The 19,029-nt window shown below is 55.0% G+C and overlaps 1 protein-coding gene across 1 annotated transcript in view; it reads left to right on the top strand.

Moving 5' to 3' along the window:
* LOC113957415 (corticotropin-releasing factor receptor 1) overlaps positions 1-19,029 on the top strand; it is a 30,720-nt gene that overhangs the window by 2,247 nt on the left and 9,444 nt on the right. Inside the window, exons 2-7 of the mRNA XM_027664894.1 lie at positions 5,847-5,931; positions 14,245-14,364; positions 15,437-15,522; positions 16,456-16,562; positions 17,587-17,707; positions 18,517-18,670. Coding sequence (XP_027520695.1) covers positions 5,847-5,931; positions 14,245-14,364; positions 15,437-15,522; positions 16,456-16,562; positions 17,587-17,707; positions 18,517-18,670 — 673 coding nt within the window. The remainder of the gene's footprint in view (positions 1-5,846; positions 5,932-14,244; positions 14,365-15,436; positions 15,523-16,455; positions 16,563-17,586; positions 17,708-18,516; positions 18,671-19,029) is intronic.

Raw genomic sequence — 19,029 nt, forward strand, 5'->3', positions numbered from 1 at the left:
TGGAGCTGCAGTGGCAGGACGTGCTGGCCCTGGGGATCTCTCCCAGTCCTGCTCTCCTTCCAGGCTGGAGTTGATTCAGTGGGGATGAAATCATCCCTGTGGTTTCGCATCTCCAGTGAAGAAGTGAATGGAAAAGGCACAGCCTGTTCCCAGAATAGCTGCTCTCTGTCACCAGAGCAGGAATATATAGGAATGGGATGAGAATATCCTGCACCACCAGCCCAACCCTGCCCTGAAATCCAGCTCTGCTCCCCCAGAACCCTGCTCGGGGCTGGCTCAGAAGTTTGTTGTGAGCGACAGGCTCGAGCTGAGATCCGAGTCTGCAGCACTGAGAGAGGCTGAGCCCGTGGTTTTATCTGGGAGAAGGGTTTTTGAACCCAAAGAAAGCACAAATCAACCCCCAAATCCTGGGGTTCCCTCTCCAAGCAGAGCCCAGGAGCTGCTGCCCAACGCTGGGAGCTGTCACTCACGAGCGGGTGGCTCCTGCTGAAGATGCAATAACATACCCAGGGGCCCATCTGTTGTTTTTCCTTCTCCCTGACTGTATTCTGAGCTGATGGAGAGACCCTCCTTCTCTGCAGGGTGCCCTGCTTTATCCACAGGCACCCAGCCAGCAGCAATCACCCCCACTCTGATGGCAGAGGGCAAAGGGGGTTGGAGTTTTGCAGATCCCAGTCCCTCTTCCCCCGAAACCTTCCCTGAAATCCTGCACTATCCCCCCTGGAAAGGCAATGGCAGATGCAGCTTTGGTGTGGCCAAGTTTTCCCGAGCTGTGAATGCAAATAAACGGGAAGAAAATGACGGGTGAATGAAATTGTGGATGTTCCCCCCCGGGGGTACGACCCTAAAAGGGTGATGGGTGAAGGGGGGTTGGGTTTTGGGATGCAACTGGGGAAAAAGAGTCTCCAATCCCAAACTGAAAACACTGTCAATGCACAGGAGTCCCATGTGTACAATCTGCAGGAGAGTTTAATACAACTACCTTAGAAAACCAGCCCTTCCTCAGGCTTGTGTCCATCACTCCAGCTCTTCCATAGCAGCCTTCACCCTGGAAAATCCAGATCCCACAGGAGCCCCCTGGATTGTGTCCCCTTCCCCAGCGTGTTTGTGCCATTAGCTTCCAATACCCAAATGCCATTAGTCATTTTTCCACCTGTCCCCAAAAATCTCCATGTCTCTCTTGACAGATAAATGAAGTCAGAATTATTTATGGCAAGAGAGGGAGACCAGAGCTTAATCCAGGAAAACCTTTAATTGCTCATAAATCAGGTTTTACAGGGCATTCATTTAGCCCTGATTGATATTCTTTTGTTAGGATCTGCATCCAGCACACTCGGAGAGAGACTCCCAAGCAGAATAAATACTCTCACCAAAGCCTCTTGTCTACACACCACGGGGACAGGCCCTCTAATGTGGATAAATTAATAAACTCAGGGGTTTTAGTGCCAGATGGAGGCATTCTCACTGCTGCTCTTCCCCTGAGTATCATCAGCTGTGGAATATCTCCCCGTGGCTCTTGCTTTGAGCCTCATTCCCTGCCTGAGCTTTGCCTCGATGCTGGCAGGGTTTGGGATGGGGCTTTGGGGGGGAGGATCAGAGGAACCCTGAGCTCATGGTGAGGGGCAAAGCAGGTCACTGCCAGCTCTGGGACAGGGCTGGAAAGGGGGTCTGTCATGGGCCAGATGCTCCCTGGGGGTTTCACTCGTGGCTTGGACTGAGGATGGGTCTTATCCCAGGGAAAGCCCTCAAGGTGGAGCAGGGAAGAAGCTCTCCAAGGGTGCCTGGAAGTCAGAGCAAACAAAGGCAAAGGGATCCTTTACACAGTGAAGGCAGGGGACAGGCAGGGCTGGAGACACCCTGAACACCTCCAAGCACGTTGGAGGGGCAGCCCCTTCAGTGAGGCTGCTCAAAGCCACCTCCAGCCATGGCTGTGGCATTGGCAGGACCTGCTCTGCCCCTTCCCTTCCCCCTCCACTGGTGCTGCTCTGCCACCCCGGGTTGGCATCCAGCTCTTTTAGCACTCCCTGTGTTTAACACCCGAAGTCTGTCTCAGAGCCCAGAGCAGGCTCCAGCCCAGCCCAGTGCCCCAGGGAACCTCACAAAGGCCCAGGGCAGTGGCTGCTCAGCCCTGTCCCAGAGTGTCCCGGGAAGTCTTTCCCATTCCACACCGAGTGTTGCCGAGGGCAGCGGGCCCAGGGGAGCAGGACTGATGGGTGACAACAGTCCCTACAGCAAGGACACCTCCAGGGTGGCTGGTTTGAACCCCCTCAGTGCCAGTGATCTCCCCAGCTCCATGCAAAGCTCGTGCTGCTCCATCCCACAGATCGCTGGGCTCTTCCATCCCAGCGCTGCCGGCAGTGGGAAGCCCAAGCCCCATCCTGGATTGCTAATTAGGCTCAGAGCCCCATCCTGGATTGCTAATTAGGCTCAGAGCCATCCCTCTCACTGCTCAGAGCTGCCAGCCCTCCCTGCCACACACATCCCATCTTGTCTGAGGCAGCAGGACATCAGGGGGGCAGGGACAGGCCTGGCTCTGGGTACCACAGTGCCAGGGGATGACGCTGGAGTCGGATGTGGATGTGTTAATTAATGGATGTGGATGTGTTAATTAATATCCGTGGATTGCTTTGGAGAGGGAAAGCACTGCAGGGGGCTATTAATTCCTAATTGTTATTAATTGAATGTTGCTGCTAGGTCAGTGGCAGGTCAGAGAGACCATGTGTGTGTGTGACTGTGCTGCTCACCCCCCCCCAGTGCTGACCCTGTCTCAGCTCACTGTGCTGCATCCCCTGGCCCAGGGGACCTGCCACCCCTGTGCCCCTCACAGGCACGGGGAACAACTCAAGATATACAGTGGTTTTTTGGAGCCCTGGTTGCCCCAGGACGTGGCTGGTGCATCCCCATAGGCTGAGAGACTCGAGGCAGATGTTCCTCATTGCCTCAGGTTCCCTTCTGGGCCAGGCTGGGTGTGGTGGGTGGTGGGACATGGACCACAGTGGGTGTTTGCCGTGGGTGGGATGCAGCAAACACAGCAGCAGTGTCAGGGTTTGGTGTCTGAGCCGTGCAGGGAGGACTGGCTGGTCCTGCTGCACAAAATGTGGGGCTGAAAGGCAGGAGCTGGGGCTCCTCGAGGTTTGAGGTTAAAGCAGCACCCTCAGCATCTGCTGTGTGTGAAAGGGGGACGTCAACAGAGCCTGGCAGGGAGCTGGGTGGGTGCTGAGGCACCAACAGCAGAGACATTGGTGGTTTCTGATGGAGGAGAAACTGCTACCAGTGTGGGCCCTCATGGGGCCAGTGCAGCTCCCAGCAGAACCCCCCATCCCCCTGGGAGCAGCTCCCGGGGCTGACTGGGACCTGCTCCTGGAGGAGCAGATTGCCTTCCTTCCCGGGCAGCCGAGCGCTCAGCTGGAGCTCTCCAGGATTTTGGCAGCCTGGGAGGGATGGGAGAGCTCTCCCCACTGCAGAGCAGGGTTTGGGGGGGCTGGGGGGGCAGAGGGACACAGCCCCTCTCTGGCCTGAGCAGGACCCACTGCCGTGAGGGGGCTGGTGAGGTGAGGTTGGCTCAGCCCGGCCAGGCCGGGCCCTGCTGGGAGCCAGGTGGCATCTTACGGCAGCGATGGCCTGGCAGGAGCAGCTCCTCAAGGACAGAGCTTTGACCTGTTCTGGCTGCAAAGCCCGGGGAGGGGTTGCAGGGACCCACAAAGAGCAGAACAGACGAGACCCTGCCCGTCTGGTGCCAGCTCAGGGTGGGTTTGGCTGGGGCAGATCCCCCTGCAGCTGCCACTTCCCCCCAGCTCATCCCCCTCCACGGGCTGGCACGAGTGGGACAAAACCTCTGTCGAGGGCTGTGGCCACATTGCAGCGAGACAAGACTCAGAGCCTGGCAAAAAAAAGCTCTCAGCGTTTGTTCTGGTTTTGGGGAACGTTTTTTTTCCCCCTTCCTTTCTGCCTTCTGTAGCTGTTTGAGCTCGTTTGCAAAGGCTGCGAGGAGCCAGCGACTCAGCTCCATCCACACCCCGCTCGAGCTGCAGCTCGGGCCATGTGCTGCTCCATGTGCTGCTCCGTGCCAAGACCTCTCCCTGTGTCTGGAAGGAGAACGGGCACTGCCAGGCTGGAGCAGGCTGTGATTAGGAGAAACCCATCCAATTAACACTTGAGAGCCTGCTCAGGTAGGCAAACCATCCCAGCCCCTTTGGGGATGGACCCTTTTGTCCCAGCTACCCGTGCAAAGAGCCACCAGGTCAGTCAGGCACGAGCTGTGGGCATCCAGGCAGGGGGAATAAAGGGGTGCAGACCCCCTACACCTTGTTTACTCCACTTCTGGAGTTTGGATGGTCTCAGCCTTCAGAAAGGAGACACAGGAGGTGCTGGGCTCCTGCAGGACCAGCCCCCCAGGAGCTCCACGCAGCTCCCAGGGTGGGGTTCAACTCCTGGATCCCCTGTGCCATCTGGAGCAGCCACAACAAGGGAGCTATTCTCAGCTCCAGTTCTACCTGACATCTCTCTTGCTGTCAAAACCAGCTTCCCAAAGCAGTTAAACAATTGTTTGGAAAAGAGCAAGTGGGTGCTGAGCTTGTCTGCGTGTCTGAATAAATCCTGCTAATGCTTCCTAAGGCCCAGGGAAGGCTGGGTGTGCCAGCCAGAGCAGACAGTGTTTCTAAGGCTGAAGGGCAAGAGGAGGAATGTCTTCTACCTGCTCAGAGCAGTTTGGGAGTTAAATGACCCTTGGGAAGGGGGATCAGGCACTAGGGACCAGCCTGGCTGGTGGGGAAGGTAAAGGTTGTTGTTCATGACATTGGTTCCACGTGGGATGACATCCAACCCCCCACCCCAAGGAGATGGGAGCTCACCTGCCAGCAGAGGAGGTGCAGCCCTTCCTGCCTCCAGGCTCGGGGCTTTTCCCAAGGGATCTGTGCGTGGTGTATTTTGGGGCACAGCTCTGCCTCTCAGTCAGTGGGTTTTCTCCAGGGGGTTTGCTCAGTCCTTGCAGGGAAGGTGAAAGAAGTGGAGTTCAGCCTCATCCATCAGCCCCATCCCCTGAGCAGAGGGGACAAACCTGTCTCTGAGCCAGAGGAGAAAGTGGGCAGCTGGTCAGGTAGAAATCTCTGTTCTTCCAAACCCCAGGTCCCCTCCCTCCCCCATCTGGGACTCACAGCACCATCCCTGTGCCACCCTCGCAATCCCTGCATCCCTGCAATTCCCTTTCTTGCTTTAATTTCCCCAAACTCCTGCAAAGGCACGATAATTCAATAGTTGTTTTTCCAAAATAGCTCCCCATGCACAGAGTTGATGGTTTTCACTCTTAGCAGAGCAGCAGGGATAGATCCTGATCCGTGCTTCCCGACACAATGGGATTTTGGTGTCTGCTGACAATTCTCCTGGGAAAAAAAAAAGGCTTTACCAGCCCTGGTTGTCTGTGGATCTGATCTCCTTAAGGATGTGTATGAACATCTTCCACTGACAGCTTACAAGGCTGGGATTTCAATAAGGGATTGCAAATCCGAGCGCGGCGTCAGGCTCGTCGTGTTCCCCCTGCCTGCTCCCGGGATTCAGAGATGCAAAACCCAACAGTGTTGATTAAAATGCTAAAGAGCACAAGCTCTCCACCACCACTCAGCAGGGGCTGTGCAGGAGGGTTTGCTGAGGAGGGGTGTGTAGGGCAGGAGGGGAACAAAGCAGAGAGCTGGATGAGCCCTGGGAATCCACCCTGCACCTGGATATGTGTCCACTGTGGGGGTGGCACCCAGCAAGCCAGGCTCACATCCGACCCGAGGAGGGCTGTGGGGCTGGGGAAGCAGCATATTGCCCATCTAACCCTGCCTGGGGTCTGCTCTCTCCCCGTGCAGGCGTGTCTCCTCTGGGACAGCCGGGCTGCAGCCTCCATCCAGGAGCAGTACTGTGAGAGCCTGGCACCTGCCACCAACCACAGCGGTGAGTGTCCCCCCTCCCCAGCCACCCCAGCCCCCCCAGTGGTGTCTCTGGGGTGTCTCTGGGCAGATTTGCAGCTGCCTGGACCCCTTTTGGGGAGGTGGGATGTGCTGAGGCTGTCACAGCCCCGTGTCACTCCTTGTGGGGTGACACTTGAGGCAGGTGGGAGATGCAGAGCTCAGGAGAGCTAAAACCAGGGGAAATAAGTGTCTGTTGGGCTGGGCTTTGGGGGGAAGTGGGCAAAGAGACATCTGTCCAGCCCCTGATCCCTCAGTGCCCATTCTCTGCCATGCCCAGGGACACCTTTGTCCCCTATGTCCACCCTCCTCTGCCCTCCCCCTGCCCAGGGGTGGTGGCTGGAGGTTGTGACCTTCTGTGGAGATGGTGTCACCAGCACAGTGTGGCCACCAAGTGCCACCCTCCATCCCCAGCACTCCCAGACATGGGCCACTGAGCACTTTGGGAGGTCACCAGCCACGAGGAGCTTCTGGGGATGTGGCCATGGCCAGGGCTGGCACAGCCAAGCTGGGTGGCAGCAGCAGGGTCATGAGCAGCTCACTCCTCCTCAATGTTGTCCGTGGGTTTGCATCCAATCAGGTCAGGGCTTGTGCCAAAAGTGGCTTTTAGCCTGTATTCGGGACGTGACTTGGATGCCACCTCAGCAGTGACAGGTCTGGTTCAGTGACAGGTTTTGGGGGAGGAGAGGTGTGAGAGAGAGAGGAACTCACAGGGACAAGGAGAAAAGTCCTCCCCAGCTCAGGGATGCTGCAGGGTTTGTTTTCCCATGACTGAATGAAGCCACCAGGGTGAGGGATGGCCACGGGCACCCAGCCCTGATGGATGGGTGCCCCCCACCCAGCTCCTGTTAACAGCAGCATTACAGACTCCTTCCTGACAAACCACAGCTGATTCAGTGCCTGGCCAAGCCCAGGCCACCACAGAGCCCTGCAAGGAGCATCCCAAATCCCAAGAGGTGAAGGCAGAAAGCCTGTGGAGAGAATGGCAGTGCCTGGGTGTCTGCTCAGGAAACCTGGTCATCACTCATGTGCTTTGCTCCCCGAAGGTTTCATCACTCTGCTGCTTGAAGTGCTGTGCTTGGCTGTGTTGGGCTGGGATAAATGCTGACCCAGGGCAGCAGGCAGGTCCCAGAGAATCCTCGTGGCCTTTTCCACCCGCTGCTGGAACCTCCCAAGCCCAGGAGAGAGAGCAGAGAGGGGGGAGAATTTCTGCCGTGGTTTGCTGATGGATGTGCCCTGCAAAAATCACCCCCATCCCCAAGCAGCGAGAGCTGCTTTCTGCAAGGACTGGGCTTTGCTCAGTGGGGATTTCTCAGCGTGATTCCAGGCAGGATTTAGTGCCCCTCGGTGCCCATCGCTCTGGCACAGGGGACAACTTGTCACGTTTCAAATCTGCGCAGCGTCCGTCGGCTCCACGCACCCGACCTGCCATCCCCGAGCAGCTCATTAATTTGGGATGGGGCTGGCACACAGGAGAGACACTTCCAGCTGCAGGAGGGGGCTTAGAACAAGAGGCAGAGATAAACTAATTGTCTTCTGTCTGCGTGGTAAGCGGAGCTCAGCGCCGGCCCCGCTCCTTGGGGTCCATTTAAGCCCAGCGTGGTGGAGGCAGCGATTCCCACCGAGGGATGTTTACAGAACTGGGAACTTTGTTTGGAGGCTGTTTAACATGGAGAGCTGCTGGGATGATGCTAATGAGAATTGCAGCGAGGCAGTGAGACTTAATTTGTGAGTGCCTGCACAGCCCTTGGGAAATGGCACATGCTGAGAACACGAGCCCAGGGCTCCCCCAGCGCGGGGCTCGGCGGGGGATCTGTTGGATGCACACAGGGGCATTGCCTTGTGCCTGTGTGCAGCATCCCCCCTCTGAAAAACAGCCCAGCGTGGGCTCTCCTCCTCCCCCAGGCCACCAGTCCCTTCCTTACTTGATGTCCCAGGTTTTGAGGAGGATGTGTGGCCGGCCAGTGATGTCACCAGGGTGCCAGCGCTCCCTGAGACACATGCACTGAGCTGGGAAGGTCTCTGCCACAGCAGTGGGGTGGGGGCAGACTGGGGTGGTGCTCACCAGGTTTGGGCAGTGCAAGCAAACCCTCATCCCAGGAAGTGGAACAGCTGAGCCCCACGGAGCTCCCCTGGCCCTGCCCTCTTATCACCATGGCTTTACCCACCTTCTCCAAGTGCCCTTCGAGTCCCCTTGGACTGCCTGCACAGGTCTGATGGTCCAGCTTGATATTTTAGGTATCCATCAAAAATACCTCTTGGTGAGCCCCTGGCCAGGGCACCCACACCCAGCTGGACACTCCCTCAGAAAGCTGCATCCCACAGGAGCAGTGAAGCAGGAATATCAGGCTGGACTCGAGGCCAGCGTGGGGCATTCGGAAAGTAGGATCTGCTGCACCCCCAGGCAGCTGAAAGCCAAGAAATTCCCAGCTCAGGCCTGAGAAGGACCACAGCGAGGATCAGCAGCCCTTGTCTGCGGTGGATGGGTGCTGTCCCAAGGGCTCCCAGCCCACACATTCCCTGGATTTCCCTCGCTGATGGTTTCAGCTCCCCGGGCTCTGTGCGCGGCTGCTCCTCACTCTGCCGCAAAACCCACTGAGGAGGTCCTTTCATCCACCGAGGGGCAAAACATCCCCCTGCAGCTGCAGGATGGCTTCCCTGGGGAAGGGAGGGGGAATCTCAGCAGATGGGAAAACCTCTTCCTCATGAATACCGAGGCTTTTCCACAGCAGCTCAGCGGGAAGCACTCGAGCAGAGCGAGCTCGGAGCGCTCGTGCAGCTGCTTTGCTGCTCGGAGCTCTCAAGCCTGGGATCAGCCCAAGGAGTTGCCACCCAACTGCCAATATCCCTGTCTGGTCCTGTCTGCATGATCCACTCCTTTAAGCTCGTTACCACAATAAATTCTTATCCTCAATCCCGTGTGTGTGCTCAGGAGAGAGGGGGGAGTGCAGACAATTCCTTCTCAGCAAAGAAACATTTCCTGCCACTGGAAGTTCACCTAAAGCAAAAAAAAAATGACACCACGGCGAGGCAGAACTGAAAAGAAATGTCTGGGTTGGTTTTTTTTTTGGTTTGGTTTGGTTTTTTTGAACTGGAGGTTTTTTCAAGGGGGAAATGGAGCGTAGCTTTGCACTGAATAAAGCAAATTTAATTGGTCCAGATACAGCAAAACCCTGTGGCTGAGGAGCAGCGAGTGATGAGAACATTTCCTTCACAGGCACTTTATCAGACAGGTTTGGTAACACCTTTCCCAGCGGGTGACAAGTTTGACCAAGAGCTTTTCCACCCACTCCAGCTCAGCTCCCCAAAGCGCTGACGCTGCTCCAGCAGCTCTCGTGCCACTGCTCTTCCATTCACTCCCTGACTCCCCTGGGGTGAGACTGGAATTTAAATTCAGAAAGGTCAAATTAACAGCATCAGTGCCTCTTTTCGCTTCAAGCCTCGTTGGCATCTCTCCCACCAAGGCAGAAATATTAGTAAAGGAGCTGAGCAGGGGCTAAAGAGGCAGGGATTGAAGGAGAGACATGGGAACCAAAAAATGGGAAATCACCTTATATGGAAAACCATCATGGTTTGAGTGTGTACTGGCATTGATAAAGCCATCCTGTTCCATCATCTGGGAAAGAGGGATGTCAGCAGCAACTCCCTCATATTCATAGATTTTATTGTAGTGGAGGAGGGAAGATGATGAGGTTTTCTGGTAGGAAACAGTGTCCTGGCACAGCCCAGAGTGAGCAGCAGCCCCAGCAGTAAAACTGCACTTTGCAGGGGGTGCAGAGAAGTCCTTGCCAGCTGCTCTGTGCAGTTGTAGCCAAACTAGAAGGCTCTGTCAGGAAAACTCTGCCAGGGAGGGACTGTGCTGCTTCTCTCACCCACCACCAAACCCCAGCCAAAACCAGGGAATGAACCACTTGCTGCCATTCTTGGTTATAACACAAATCCCACCACTCCTGAGATGGGGGTCATCTCAGGAGAACGTGATACACCCCAAACCCAACCCTCTACATTTTATATTCAGTAAATTTACATGCTGTTCATGGATCAGCCTTAAGTGACAACAAGCCAGGCTTGGTGACTCCTATTTATTCTCCTCCAGAGCAGCAGCAAAGACTCGAGGGGACAGTCAGTGATGGTAAATAGCAACAAGCCAAAAATTCATTACAAAGACACTTTGCTATCATAACATTTAATTAGCCTGGGTAATTATTTTTCATGGAGAAGTGTGGGACTTGAAACGCTTGGGAGGATTGCTGGGGATTTTTTTAAGGACTGGAGTCTGACAAAGGTAAATAGAGGCACCCAGTGCCACCAAAAGTAGTGCTGGAAGCAGAGTGTGAGTGGGGATGTACTTTGAGGCAACCAGAGTTGCTCCCAGCCATCCTGAGGCCCCAGCCCTGCCTCAGAGGGAAGGCAAGCAGCTCCACCAGCCCAATCCTACCCCATGTTAACATGAATTGTCCCCCACTGCCGTTTCCCTCGATGCCTCATGGGCGATGTGCAGCATTTAACACCCGAGTGGTCCCACGGGAGACACGGAGCCGCCCCTCCCTGGCACATCAGAACCTTGAAATAAAAACATCCCTCCCCTAAAGGCCCTTGTTTTGGGGCAATAAGGTGTGAAACGGCTCTTTCCGCTCCCCCAGGGCGGTGGAGCTGCCTGGGAGGGATGAGCAGCTCTTTGTGCCTGCGCTGCAGTGAGTGTATCTTGATTAGATGTGGAGATGAAGCCCTGATTGCCAAATGCAAATGCTGCAGCAGACACACAGGGGACAGGCTCGGGGGCTGAGGCGGCAGCAGGGCAGTCACGGGGGACATCAGGGATGGACAGAGAGAACTGCGGTTGAATAAGAGCTCGGGACAGGTAGTGATAGGAGTTAACAACGTTCAGCTGTTCCTCAGCCTCTGGAGACACCTCGGATAAATAACCCCGTCACTCCTGTGATTCAGATTTCCATCCTCTCTGCCGGCTCCTTTGCGTTGCAGAGGGGGAGGGAGGCGTCACCCTCGGACCAGTCACAGCAGTGTCTGTGCCCAGCAGCAGACTGGGATGGGGCAGAGCCTCCACTGGGGCACAGCTTTGCCCAGGGGAGACGAGGGCGTGTTTACCAGCACTGTTTTATCAGCACAACCTTTGCTTTCCTCCTCTGGTAGCACAATAACCCTTCAGACCTCCTGGCACCGGCTCAGGAGCACCGTGGCCACGCGTCTGGTGGTGCTGGCCCAGGATAAACACGCTCCATCCTCTTTACATTCACTCAGAATCTTTTGGCAGGTGAAGCCGGGGCTGGAGAGCTTTGCCCTGCCGGGATTCACTCGGGTGTGTGGCTTTAGCTCGCAGCCATCTCGGGGGGACCTCTGCGAGTGCTGGGAGCAGGCTGGAGAAGGATGTTTTCTAGAAACAGATGGGATATTTCTATAGTTATCCTGAGACAGTTATTGTGATGTAGTTGTCTCAGTGTAAGTCCCTGGACAGGCACTTTTTTTCCCGCAGAAGAAAGTAAATGCTTTATACTGCTTGCAGTATTTCCAAAGGCAATGGAGTGAGAAGGGATTGGAGTGACTTCCCCTGTGCCACATTCCCCAAAAAGGGGAATTCAAAGCAGGACCAGCTAGCTCCCTCCTACCCCAAATTCCATGTTTTTGTGCGGGAAGAAGCCAAATCAGGAGGATTTAGTGCAGGTAGGAAATTCATTTGACCCTTCCTGCTGTAAATCTGCAAAACCCAAACCTGTGCAGCCAACAGAGCTGAGAGAGCGGGAGCAGCCGCCCAGGGAACCGGGAGGATAATCCCCCTGCAAACAGGGATGGGCTGCCGAGCAGACAGGGAAGCATTTAGCACTGATACATGTAATTTCCATGCTAAACAGTGCTCCGAGTGCTGGGAGCCGTGTGCCACTGGGAGCAGCTGGAGCAGAGGGGATCTCGCAGCCCTCACGGCGCTCTTTGCCTTTGCTGTTTTACTTAACCCTTCCCCAGCAGGAGGGGTTTTTTTCCCTTCCCCACGTGCTGGAAGAGCAGGAAGAGCTGGAGAGCTGCTTTCTGCAGCTTCTCTTCATCCAGCATCTCTCAGCGTGAGCCTGGGAAAAGAATCCCAGCCACCCACTGGATTAAAAACTGGTGGGACAGACCCAGAAATCAATGCAGGGGCAAAGCCTGCTGAGCACAGGGTGAGGTCCCAGGAGCACCCACAGCCTGGTGAGCACCTGACTGCACCCCCTGACCCAAATGTCACCCCACAACACAGCTCTGAGCCGTGGGATGAGGAGGGGGTTGGGCTCCTGGTGATGCTGCTCCACCTCCCCTGTGGTGGGACTGGTGGGACCTCCTGGGTTTGTCACCTGGTGGGTGGGTGTCTGTCACACTCTGCCAGTGCCACACGGCATTAAATCAAGCACCTGGGAGATATTAAAGCCAGACTCGAGCAGATGTGTCACCGAGTGACGCCACCTCTGTCTGGCCACATCATCTCCAGGGGTTTATCCTGGTTTAGTTATTCCTGGTGCTGCTGATGGAGAACATCATCCTCGCTGCTCCCTGGCCCTGCTGACTTTTCATTTCCGACTCTCCTCCCTGAGCAGCCTCTGTCTGTGCCCCAGCACAGCCCCGGGATGCAGGAGGGAAGCTGAGGCACGAGGGGATGTGGGAAAAAATGGAGTTTTATTGGGCTCAGCCCCACCAGTCCCAGAATTGAAGGGTTTGGTGGCTGCATGAGCTGCTCTGGGCATCAGCACTGTCCAATCCCCACTTTTCTGGGCTGGGTTATTCCAAGTGAAGCTTTTCCCATTCCAGACCCTCAAGCAGCTCCTCACCTGGGTGGCTCCCAGGGAGAGCACTTGCAAATTAACTTTGTCCTCAGTCGAAGCAATTACTGCTTGTTTTTTCTTTACATGGCTGAATGTAATCATAAAATTTTAAACAGAGCCTTCATTTTTCTGTGACCCTCCATTTCTCTGTCAAATTTGGGTCAAAACAATGAAGGAACTCAATAAATGCAAATGGATGCAAAAGGCAGAGACGTTCACACGTGATTAAGGGCACCTTGTTTCCCTTGAAATAGAGGCTTAAAACAGTTAATTTAAAGGCAAGGTTGCCACAGCAACCCTACACATTAGCAAAGCTAAAAGCAAAGGTCATTGTTAAAATTAATTTCTCCCCACAAGCTCTGGGAGGCAGAAGGTAACACTCACCACGCTGATGCTTCCCTGTCTCACATGCTTGGAAGTTGTTTTCCCTTGCTAAGATGTTTGAGGAAAACAGTGGAAGTGCTGAAAATGTCCTCTGAGAAGGTCCAAAAATAACAATATTCCTCCATAAAAACCTCCATCGTATTAATAACACAGTTGTTGGTTTTTTTTTTTTTTTGTCACTCTTCAGCCAGCTCCATCCATAGGACTTTTTGGGAAAGGCATTCAAACAGCAACCAGGAATTCTGGGGGAGAGGAAACACCGTGTTCCTGCACCCAAGGAGCTGTGAATTGGAGTGGTTTTGCCTTAGGAAATGGCAATTCCTGTCTCTGTGCCAGCAGCACAAACATCTCTGCTATCCAGGAGTGGTTTGGACTGAACTCTGCCCCTTCCAGTGTCTCCTGCCCATCCATCTGCTGCTTGTCTGGGATCATATTATATGGATATTCCAGCCATTGTGCTTCCCACCTCGCTGGGAGATGGAGCAGGGACATATTTAGCTTCAGGACGTGTTGTTCTAAATATATACAATTTATACATAAAAAAGCCTGCAATCTGGCCTACCTAATGCCTACGTTAGCACACTCATGGAGCTGGGAAAAGCACACAAGTCCTTCTTGAAATCTGAAATAGAAGCAGCACATTTGGAGTCTTTTTCCCGGGAAAGGCTGGAAGAGACCAGCGGGAATGGCTGGGAAGGAGGGAGGGTTTGGAGCCAGGAGGTGTGGGAGGGCTGGAGGGGCTCTGAGGAGCATCCCAGCAGAACCAGGCTGGAGTCACCACCGGGGAAGAGAAACTCTGGCTCGTTGCCTGTTGTGGGGCCGGATGGGTGGAGGAAGGAGCAGGGCTGGAAGACCAGAGCTAGGGAACCTCCAGCTGATGTGAAGCCAGGGCTTGAGTCAGAATTGGGCTTAATCTGGATATTTAGGCAACACCAGGGTCACAGCCATGGGCAGGAGCCTTGGCACAGACCCCGTTTGGTGTCGGCCACGAAGTTCTCCTGGGGGCCGAGCTCCTGGGCTCATCCAGTGCTGCAGCCCCAGCTCTCCAGGCAAATCCTGACCCTGGAGGTGACCCCCAGAGCCCCAGTAACCCCGTGGCCTTGTCCCCACAGGTCCCCAGTGCAATGCCTCCGTGGATCTGATCGGCACGTGCTGGCCCCGCAGCGCCGTGGGACAGCTGGTGGCCCGGCCCTGCCCCGAGTTCTTCTACGGGGTGCGGTACAACACCACCAGTAAGAGGGGCAGCACCCCTGGGGACATACTGGGGGAGGGCTGGGGGACATGAAGGACACTGAGTCTCTGGGCACAGAGCTCTTTTTCAACCACAGAATCCCGGATTTCAGGGAAGGTGGTTTCACGGCAGCAGCTCCCTGAGCAGGTCCTCCTGGATGGAGGAGAGGAGAGGGCTGCTGTCCCCATCCTGGGGACAAGGGCAGAGGAGTGAGCCTGCCCAGCCACTGCAGGTGGCACAGGGGGTCTGCAGCTCCCAGCTGAGCAGGGACTGGGGGACTTTGCAGCACGAGAGCTCCCCTGGCTGCACTGTCACTTCCAGTGACGTGCTGGGAGCAGGGGACGAAGTGAAGGCACATAAAAAGTGCCCAAAGCCATTCCAAGCACAGGGTGAAGTTTCTGCCCACCCAAGTGCTGCTTTTGATTTAAAAAAATCCTGTTTCCCACAAAACCCATCAGTTTTTCCATCCCACACTCTGTTGCAGCAGTGCAGGATGACATGCACGGGGCTCCTGCTTTGTGGTGCCTCTGCTGCCATTGCAGGAGTTTCTCTGCACTAATCCTTACCTGTTCCTGCCTCCCAACCCTTCCCATCCCTGTCCCATCTCATCCCCTTGATGAGGCTCAGGGTTTCTCCTGTCAAAGGAAGCCCAGCATCACCCTAGTTCTGCCATCACTCCACTGCTCACACCAGCACAGGCTGCTCCAGGCTCCTCCTGGAATTCCTCTCCACTCAGCCTTTGCCACTCACTGTCCTTGCTGGGGGTCAAGAAGATCCTAATTCAAATTTTGGAGACATGGTGAGGGTGGTGCTATGGGAGGGACAGTTTTGGAAGTGGGTGTAACAGGTGAGGTAATGTCCAAATATTGTAATTGGAATCTGAATATTGTAATTAGGATCCAAATATTGGAATTAGATGATGGTGTAAAGTAGTTGTGAAGCCTGTGCAGCTCAGGGGGTGTGTGCAAATTATTCCTGTGCACCCTCAGTAGTAAAGGGGCACTTTTTGCCTTTTAATACTCAAATAGTCCAGAGATTTATTCCTCCTCCTTTAAGGCATCCCTCTCTTCCAGACAATGGCTACAGGGAGTGCCTCTCCAACGGGAGCTGGGCAGCCCGGGTCAACTACTCCCAGTGCCAGGAGATCCTCAGTGAAGAGGTAGGACCTGGGGAAGGCCCTCCCTGAGGGTGAGTTGGGAAAGGAGGCAGATCCAGGTCAGGAATGCCCAGTGGGAGCTCTGGCTGGGTGTGCAGCACCAGCCCAGATCTGAGGTTGCATGTGGCAATGGTGACTCCCTTTTTCATTTAGATTTGTGTTCTCTGTCAGAAAGAAAGCCTGTTTCCATCCCCATTAAAAATCCCAGGGAATTGGCAGTGTGAGGTCTCCAGGCATCTGGATACAGGTTCTTCAGCCCCATCACCCTCCTGACACAGCACTAAGGGCAAACCCCATCCTGCCCTGCTGACAGTGAAATAAAGGAGATATTTAGGAAGCTGGAAGGTATAAAAATCAGGGATCAGGAATTACAAGCCCCTGAGTGGTTCGAGCCACCCCTCAGAGCAGAGGGGAAGAGATAAGGGTTGTTCATTTGCAGCTGATACCACCTCTGGTATTTAAGATGCTGATATCTCTTGCCAGGAATGGTTTTCTCACTCAGTTAATTGCTAATTCACAGGTTGGATGAGTGCCTAACAGCAGGAGTGATCAATTAATTTAATTACCACTCACACCTTCCCTCTGCCCGAATCCATCCCAGCCTCTCAGCTACCCCCAGGGCAGGGGGGGATGAACTGAGACATCAGATTGCAGCGAGCTCAGCTCCATTCCAGCAGGGTTTCCCCAGAGGATGGGCTGGGGATGGCCCAGCTCTGAGCAGGGGTCAGGACTGGGATGTGAAACCAGGCTGGTGCCTCCCCTGCCCACATTACCCCCACCCCCTTCCATCCCTGCCCTGCCCCAGGGTGGGCTCCCTTTGATTTCTGAAAAAGGGCCCAAAATTCCCAGTGCAGCTCCCACGGGTGACGTGCTGGAGGAGGGGGGTTTGTGGGGCTGCTGTGGCTGCTCTGACCCCCTCCCCGTGTCCCCCCCCAGAAGAAGAGCAAGCTGCACTACCACATTGCTGTCATCATCAACTACCTGGGCCACTGTGTCTCGCTGGGGGCCCTCCTGGTGGCCTTTGTCCTCTTCATGCGCCTCAGGTGAGTGACACAAACGTGTCCCTGCTGGGGGCACGAGCCCAGGGAGGTCACTTGTTGGGCTGAGTGTCCTTGCTGGGACCCCAGGGGTGACCAGCTGGGGCCATGCCCTGGGTGAGGGGGGCAGGAAGGCGGCCAGGAGGGGGAAGGCACCAAGGAGCACCCTCAGCCTCCAGGTGCTTTCAAAGGAGGAACAGGCAGGGATGGACCCAGCCCCCGTGTTTTGCCGTATCCTCCCCCCTGGCCACTCCTGCCATGGAATCCCACAGGGATCATGCCTATCTCAGGGTTGTTTTCCTCCTTTGAAAGCCCCTGGTTATGGAGGCAGAGGGTGCCTTCCTTGGTGCCTTCCCCCTCCTTGTTGCTGTTCAAGTTGGGGACGGCCAGTGGGACACAGAATCTTCTTCCAAAGCAGGGACAGGATTACAAGAAGGCTGCAATCACTTTATTGCAACAGGTTGCAAACATTTGTACTTTTCACACATCACACATGTCAACTTTTGGTGCCTTCATATAAACATATATCAAGCTATACATGTCATCCTGCTGCTGGTACACATAGATCAGGTCATACTTGTCAGCTTAATTATTGGTATTTTTATGTACACACACATCAGGCCATATTCATATCAATCTACTATTGGTGTCTTGATGTATAAATAAATCAGGATTAGCTGACACAGTTTCTGTTGTGTCATGATGACTTGTAAAAAGTATAGGAAGTCCATTTTTGTCTTCCATCTTCTTCCTGTTTCAAAGTTGCCCACACTCCTCTGCATGCTGTGTTCTCCTCCTTTCAGGAGTGTACTGTAATCTGGTTTATGTCCACTGCTTCATGGATAAATGCCAGGCTGCTGACAGGCTTGCTGTCAACCCTGACACCTCCTGGCCTCCTTCCTGCCCCCCTCACTCAGGGCACGGCCCCAGCTGGTTGCCCTTGGGGTCCCACAAGGACACTCAGCCCCACAAACAGCCCTGTCCCCCTATCCACTGAGCTCTGATGGTGCCTCGTTCCACCCCTCTCCAGGAGCATCCGGTGCCTGAGGAACATCATCCACTGGAACCTGATCACGGCGTTCATCCTGCGGAACGCCACGTGGTTCGTGGTGCAGCTCACCATGAACCCGGAGGTGCACGAGAGCAACGTGGTGGGTGCAGCTCTGCAGGGCTGAGCCCGGCCCTGAGCAGCTGGGTGGGAGTGAGGGGATCATAGAATCATAGAATGATAGAATCAGCTGGGTTGGAAGGGACCTCTGAGATCATCAAGTCCAACCCCGCTGTGCTTCCCAGCCCATGGCACTGATGCCACATCCAGTCTCACCTTAAACACCTCCAGGGATGGAATCCACCACCTCCCTGGGCAGCCCATTCCAATGGCTGAGCACCCTCTCTGCAAAGAAATTCTTCCTAATCTCCAACCTAAACCTCCCCTGGCACAGCTTAAGACTGAGCCCCCTTGTCTTGCTGAGAGTTGCCTGGGAAAAGGGACCAGCCCTGACCTGCCTCCCCCCTCCTGTCAGGGAGTTGGAGAGAGCTACAGCCTCCTTTCCGGTAGTTGTAGAGAGGTTTCACATAGTTGTAGAGAGATCCTGAGATCAGAGAATCAGAGTGGTTTGGCTTGGAAGGATCCAACCCTCTGCCCTGGGCAGGGACACCTTCCACTAGCCCAGGTGGCTCCAAGCCCCGTCCAGCCTGGCCTTGGACACTTCCAGGGATCCAGGGGCAGCCACAGCTTCTCTGGGCAACCTGTGCCAGGGCCTCCTCACCCTCAGAGGGAACAATTTCTCCCTAAAATCCCATCTAACCCTCCTCTCTGTCAGTTTGAGGCAGATAGGGCTGTGTGGTGGTTGGAGGACAGCCCAGGCGCGTGAGAATCACAGGTTCAGCTGCTCTGCTGGTGCATTGGTTTCCCCACTGCAACCCAGAGCTCTGGAGGCTCCACATCTCCTCCTGGCAGGTCTGGTGCCGCCTGGTCACTGCTGCCTACAACTACTTCCACGTCACCAACTTCTTCTGGATGTTTGGGGAGGGCTGTTACCTGCACACAGCCATCGTGCTCACCTACTCCACCGACAAGCTGCGCAAGTGGATGTTCATCTGCATCGGCTGGTGTGAGTCCCAGGGTGCCCCCTCCACCCCCTGCTCCTATTCTTGCACCCAAATATCCACCAGGAGCAGGAGGGTGGGATTTGCACTGAGGGAGCCCCTGTTACAGCGGGATTTTGTGGTGTTGCCCCCCCTTGTCGCTGTTAAAGTCAGGGATGGCCAGTGGGACACAGAATCTTCTTCCAAAGCAGGGACAGGATTACAAGAAGGCTGTAATCACTTTATTGCAACAGGTTGCAAACATTTAGACTTTTCACACATCACACACGTCAACTTTCTGTCGGTCCCTTCCTAGATCAGGCCATACACATGTCATTCTGCTATTGGTACACATAGATCAGGTCACACACATGTCACCCTGCTA

Source organism: Corapipo altera, unplaced genomic scaffold (genome assembly GCF_003945725.1).
Source record: "Corapipo altera isolate COAL_440 unplaced genomic scaffold, ASM394572v1 142, whole genome shotgun sequence".
Taxonomy (NCBI): domain Eukaryota; kingdom Metazoa; phylum Chordata; class Aves; order Passeriformes; family Pipridae; genus Corapipo; species Corapipo altera.